The 6,273-nt window shown below is 39.5% G+C and overlaps 1 protein-coding gene across 42 annotated transcripts in view; it reads right to left on the bottom strand.

Annotated features, from left to right (window-relative positions):
• clasp1a (cytoplasmic linker associated protein 1a) overlaps nucleotides 1-6,273 on the bottom strand; it is a 55,287-nt gene that overhangs the window by 20,984 nt on the left and 28,030 nt on the right. For 21 of the 42 annotated variants that reach the window (XM_083535776.1, XM_083535814.1, XM_083535813.1 and 18 more), the window contains 13 exons: nucleotides 5,809-5,952; nucleotides 5,104-5,180; nucleotides 4,801-4,893; nucleotides 4,582-4,727; nucleotides 4,106-4,241; nucleotides 3,838-3,908; nucleotides 3,671-3,730; nucleotides 3,091-3,168; nucleotides 2,816-2,983; nucleotides 1,840-1,886; nucleotides 1,550-1,720; nucleotides 860-883; nucleotides 1-71 (listed from right to left, as the gene is read on the bottom strand). The exon at nucleotides 1-71 is cut by the window's left edge and continues 28 nt beyond it. In XM_083535776.1, the coding sequence (XP_083391902.1) occupies nucleotides 1-71; nucleotides 860-883; nucleotides 1,550-1,720; nucleotides 1,840-1,886; nucleotides 2,816-2,983; nucleotides 3,091-3,168; nucleotides 3,671-3,730; nucleotides 3,838-3,908; nucleotides 4,106-4,241; nucleotides 4,582-4,727; nucleotides 4,801-4,893; nucleotides 5,104-5,180; nucleotides 5,809-5,952 (1,286 nt within the window). The remainder of the gene's footprint in view (nucleotides 72-859; nucleotides 884-1,549; nucleotides 1,721-1,839; nucleotides 1,887-2,815; nucleotides 2,984-3,090; nucleotides 3,169-3,670; nucleotides 3,731-3,837; nucleotides 3,909-4,105; nucleotides 4,242-4,581; nucleotides 4,728-4,800; nucleotides 4,894-5,103; nucleotides 5,181-5,808; nucleotides 5,953-6,273) is intronic. The other 21 variants (XM_083535780.1, XM_083535786.1, XM_083535779.1 and 18 more) reach the window with 1 other exon arrangement.

Genomic DNA, 6,273 nt, shown 5'->3' with positions numbered 1-6,273 from the left:
GCTTCGACCTCTGGTGTCCGTTACTGCACCTGCGGCGGTTCCGGAGCTCTGCCTTCTGGTGCGCACACGACCTAAAGACAAAAACAAAATAAGCATGTGAGAGAGAGAGAGAGAGAGAGAGAGAGAGAGAGAGAGAGAGAGAGAGAGAGAGAGAGAGAGAGAGAGAGAACTGCACAGGAATATTGGAAAAAGGAGAAACAGGACTTGAGGGAGAAGAGACAAACATTAAAAACAGGAAAGGATTTAAGGCACAAAGATTCTAAATGCAAAGTAGTTTAATTACAGGGAGTGTAAACATGCTTCGACAAAAATAGTTTGTATAACAGACAATAAACCATGAGTTTATTTATTAAGTTCTGCGACTGTGGTAAAGTGAATAATTTATAGAATGTTTTCTATCTAAATTGAGTTTAATTGCACGTAATGTCATGGTAGTGATTCAGTGACCTGTATCAAGGTTTATGGAAAAGAACGCAAAAATAAGTTTTGGAAATAAAAAAAAATAAATGATTGAACGAATGAATTATTAAATAATTGTGAAAAAAATTACAATTCCAAGCACCCTTGTAAGCAAACCATTTAATGATAATGATATTGTAGAATGAACACTCAAAATTCTAAACAATTCCAATGTCCCTTAGCTTGGATATATTTGTGACAAAACCAGATCAGAGGAAGAATGTTTGCATTTGGAAGATTAGGGCATCATGCAGACAAGACATGCAGAAGTATCGCCACCACATAACTGCTACTAACATACAGGGGAAACATGAACACTGCCGATAGCCCTCCAAAAAGACTTAGTTGAGACCAAGACACACACACACGCGCACACACAGATTTTAAACACAAATCTTACCATCTGTTTTACCAGATGTACCATCTTTGGGGCAAAACAAAAGCAGGGAAGTAAGGAGAGGAGGTATAAGAGGCAAAGGTTAGAGTCAGGTAGTTTGGAAGCGTGGAAGACAGGGCTTTAAACCATGACAGGATTTGCATGGCAGCAGAGGCAAAGAACTGTTAATGACTGCAAGTGAGGAGGATAGAGTGACCATTATTTTGTCTCATTTCCAGCAACAAAATAAAACAGCATGGAACTAGAAGCTCTACAAGAAAACCAAAGTAGCTAAGAAAGCCAATGCCTCTTTTTTTTTTTTAGTTCTAATGAGTCACAGTGGATTAATAAATTAAACCATAATCCATTAAGTATATCACTGCTTATATTTAAAACTAAATAGGGTGGTATTGAAAAACCCAGCAGTAAGGAAATCCGAATTAGTTATGAATTCTAAAAAGGCACCCAAAAACCATGGACAACCAAGCACAGCACACTCATGACACACATCATTATTTGTTCCTCATGAGAGCACGGCTTAATAGCACTTAAGGTGGCTATCAGCTTTATTAATGGGCTGCTATAACCATAAAAGCCAGTGGTTTTATGGGCGTTGCATTAAAAGCCTTTAATTAGTATTGAGAGCAAAGAAATGATATCCACCGGCTGGGCATGCGGAGCTGATTACTGTGAGCTTGCTGTCTGGAATCTTACCCAGGGAAGCATAAGATCCTGGTGGAAGGGCTGCGGCTGAGCTGAAAGGGGAAGGAGAGGGCACGGCGGGCATCCTAGACTTGGCATTGGCGGCAGCATTCACATCAATGTCACTGCATGAACGTTGGAGTGAGCCAGGAGTGGATGATGCTCGGGAGCTGACCACCTTACCTAAGATAAATAGATAAGATAAATCCAGAACTCTCTGCATTTATATGGAACTGAAAAGTACAAGTTATGTTTGTTTTAGCACGTATCTACATTTTACACAGAGGGAGCTAGATACTCACTTCGGGACATGCTTCCTCCGATCACAGTCCTCACAGAAAGTGGACGACTACCCAGACAAACAGAACAAAATTGGTAACGTTAATTGCCAGTAAGAGGAATAGCAGTGGAACGGCAAAGAAAGACATCAGAGACTACAAATGACCAATAGATAAAAAGCTTTCTGCAAAACACTAGACACTTAAGAGTAGAGACAGATTAGAATCTGGGAGCCTTTCTGGCATTAAAGTGAGGAGATTAGTCTGTGACCGATGAAGACAGACAGCGGGTGCCGTGCCTACGGAACACAAACAAACTGAATTTCGACAGAGCAGACTTGAGTTATTCACCCAACATTCCCTGGGTGGAGTTCAGAATTTAAACAATTACAATCTGGCTTAAATAATATCATAATCTACACATTAATAACCAGTATGATAGTTTGTTCATATTTTACATTAGATAAATGTAAGGCTGTACCAACATTAACTTTAGCTCTTCCTTGGTGATTAATGTGCTTACTGGGTTTTGTAAACAGCAACCATGGTGATGATGCTTTTGTTTGCTCCAGCTGAATAGTAAGTGAAAACATTGGTGCACCTGCTCCAGCACTCAAAGTGATAAATGTGGAAAGCTGATCTCACTCTCTTTAAACAGACATCCAAGCATATGCTAGTTGGAGATGAGATAATTGGCCTAATATCCAGCATAGCATTACTATGCTAACACCACACCAATCAAGCATGAGACATGCACATCTGCCTTGGGTGTGCAATCATACATGAGCAAAAACATTAGTACTGTTGACAGGCTCGGCTGTAACAGAACCCTAGGTGTTGTGTTTAAGTGAATATTGTTGGTCAAAACGTGATGCCTGTGGCTGTTTAATGTTAGAGCTTTATTTGGTATTGTATGTGATTAAAACGAACAAATTCCAATTTTAAATTTATACAGCCCACCAAGTTTATCAAGGGCTATGTGTATTTGTGTGTGTCTCACTTGAGGCTCTCCTGAGAGCTGGAAGAGGAACGGTCAGACTGAGGCAATGACACTATGCTGTCCGAGCTCTTCAGATAAGATTGGATGGCTTTCTGATAAGTCGACTCCAGAGCTTGAAACAGGTGCTCGGCCTCTCGGCTGTAGTGACCGTGAAATCCCCAATAACACCTGCACGATAAAAAACATTTACCAACAGACTTGTAATGAAAGCTGGAAAATAATGAAATGTAGAGCCGAAAGAAATGTTCATACAAAAAAAAGACAGACAGACTTACTTTCTTGCTATAGATCTGGCCTCTGCATCAGCATCATGAATTCCTTTCTTGATGGTCTCGGTGAGAACCGCAACATGTCTAGGATAGTACGGAAACATGGTTAAATGTATACTCAAGCTACTACAAATAGATCACGGCCGTGTCTCTTCTCTACCCTCGAAAGAAAAGCCTTTAAAGGCAAAGCGCTTTGTGTTATTTGAAACTTTCTGGACCTGGTACCAGTCCTTTTACAACTCTCAATTCACAGGAAAAGCCCAAAGAGAAAGAAGGGAGAATGGGAAGCCAGCCTTCCTTATAAAAGGGCTCTGGGGAATATTGCCATGGAAACAGCAGGGATGCATGGCTGTAGCTCTCTCCTGGCTCATCAATTAAATCTTGTGAAAAGACTCATTCCTCAGTCGTTCATCCAAGATGAGGCAAGTAAGACACACTATCATAAGTTAAATGCTGCCAACTCTGTGACTGAGGAGTTCAAGCGAAACGCACACACTTCATGAGAATATCAATAGCAGTTTCTGTTTTCTTCATGGTCTAAATTACGCAAGTAAGGAAAATTTCTTTCGTTTCGTTATGCACTCACCTCTCTAGTGTGTGTGTCTGCCATTCTTGCAATAACAGGTCTAGAAATTCATAACAGCGTCTAAAAGAGAAAACATTACAGGTTTCAAAGCACTTTTTTTAATGAGAGGAAACAACATTAAAGGAGAACAAACTTTATTGTTATATTAAATAACCATAAATGTTTACCTTCGAACAGCCACTGATTTAGAGGTGCAGTTGCTGGTGATGATTGGGATAAGACGAGGATAGTGCGTATGCTAAGAAAAAAATAATTAATCAAATGGAGTCCAAAATGTGTAGTGGTTCTTGCGGTTTAAGATTTACATTTTAAACCTGTCTAACTGTGAACGAATGAGCTATCATCATAGTATCCTTAGCTCAAACTTTATTTACAGATCATGCGTGTTAAACACTTCAGGACCGACTATGAAATCCACATATGTACAACACTTACCCGTAAAATAAGACGAATAACAACCACCCCTGATGTGGCCATGACTTTGGCGCTGTTAGGTACGAGATTAAGCAGCGTGGGCATGATGGCCTCTGCTCCATGGTCAAATTTGTTTCCAATCACTGAGGACACATGCCTAAGAGGGCAAAAAAACAACTTGTCTGTGGCATGCTTGATTGCAGGTACAGACAGAAATGTATCAGGCAGAAACATGGTTGACAGAAAAACATCAGACACAAATTTCTCTATGCTCCACTCACTTTAGAGTCACATATGTTAAGGTAAGAAATTATTAATGACCTGTTAAAAAATATATTCCATCACAGCAATCTGCAGCCAGCATGAATTCTGGCAAGAACATGAAAGTGCTTCTTCTAACTTTTTTACATTACATTTTAACATTACTATTTAGCTGTATATTTAAAAATAATAAACACCCATTCAATGGGTCCAAAACACAATCAGGAGTCTCATACCCAAGAGTAATACAGGCCTCCCGGACCACCTGGGATCGTAAATCTTTTGCAGAGAGCTTGAAAGCACCTTCCAAAAGTCGGAGCTGTTGAAGGAAGCCCTCGTGTTCTGCAGCTCCCGCCAGGATCAGTGAGCGTATTTTCTTCAGCTAGTAAAACAAAAACACAAGCTTTGATGCTGGTCTCTATTAAAAGCAACAAACAGACTTGAGCATTACTTACAGCAACCACTCTGTGCTCCCAGTCATGTTTATCATCTGACAAGACCTCACGGATCTTTGCGATTGAGTCTTCCAGGTCTCTGCTGGAATAGATCTGTCAAAAGGATATAAACTATGGTTTGTCACAGATGAGGAGAAACACAAGAAAAATCCTTCACAATTGAAGCCACTTCCCACCCAAGTGTTAAATCTCCTCTATTATATAATTATTAACCTGAGAGGTAAACAAAAAAAAAAAGTGTCCTCTTTTTGAAATGCACTATAATAACTGTGGCACGATACATTAATATGCATATAAAATTACCTGCACAGTGGGGACGTCTTCAAATGACTTAATAAAGTCTTCTTCGTCGACAGCTCCTGCAGTGGCTCCCTCTTTCCCTGTGGAAAAAGCAATATATCCAAAAACATACAGAGCATTAGGTGCATTTATCTTTTATTAAGTTAATTAGAATCAGTGTTTCCTTATGGATTAGTTCTTCTTCGATTCTGTGTGAAAATAAGGAATATAACAAGGCATGAAGTCTCAAAAACGCCTTTAGTACAAAACTCAAACGATACATTACTTATCTGCTTAGAGCTACATTTAATTATATGGTAACACACCTAGTCTCAAAAACTCAATACAACAGTGATTTGCCTTGCAGTCGCCACTACTGTCTGCACTGTGGCTCCTATAGGATTTTAATCAGCACCTGAATTTGAAACCTGAATGGTGCTGTGTTATAGGTTAATTATTCTCTCTGCAGTTACTTTGTTAACTCACAGTTTTCAAACCAGTGATGCCATATTACATAAAATGTCAATTAAAATCATAAGCTTCACTATAAATATTATACTATAACCATATGCTATAATGTCCTAGGGCACAATTTCCACTCAGGCAAAATATCAAGGAAAAATAGATTGCCTTCTACAGAAAGAATTACATAATGCTCAATCTCACCGGGACCAGAAAAACACGTGAAGCACATGTGTGGACACTAAGTGAAAGGTCTGTGTGAGTTACCTGGAGCTCTGGGTGCTGAGGCAGAGCTGGGTCGTCTCATTGAGCCCATGTTTCCTCCGCGCTTGCTGCCGGAGAAACCTTTAGACGAAGTGGAAGAAGAGGACCTGCCCCCATCCACAGAGTCCTCATCATCAAAGTTCTTATCTGCACACGAGAGGTGAAACTTTGAGCCACACTTTTACTATTTACAATCAATCTGTACTTTCATGAGCAGAGATTTAATAAGATGTTACGCGTTAACTTGGCAATCTGGAGAATTTCCTACATATCCGGATATATTTGATCAAGATTAACTAAAAAACACTGCACGGTTTGTGTACGCATAATTAATGAATGTAACGTTTTAAATGTGTCACCAATTTTTTTAAAATTCTTATATTCTCTGGTTCTGTTTATTGACGACTCATTGAATCAGTCAACACACTCATTAAAGAAATTAATCACCACCATGTGAGTGCAACACCA

This window comes from Silurus aristotelis (genome assembly GCF_946808225.1).
Source record: "Silurus aristotelis genome assembly, chromosome: 3".
Lineage (NCBI taxonomy): Eukaryota > Metazoa > Chordata > Actinopteri > Siluriformes > Siluridae > Silurus > Silurus aristotelis.
Note: the sequence above shows the minus strand (reverse complement) of the source record. Positions and strands in the feature narration are given on the sequence as shown.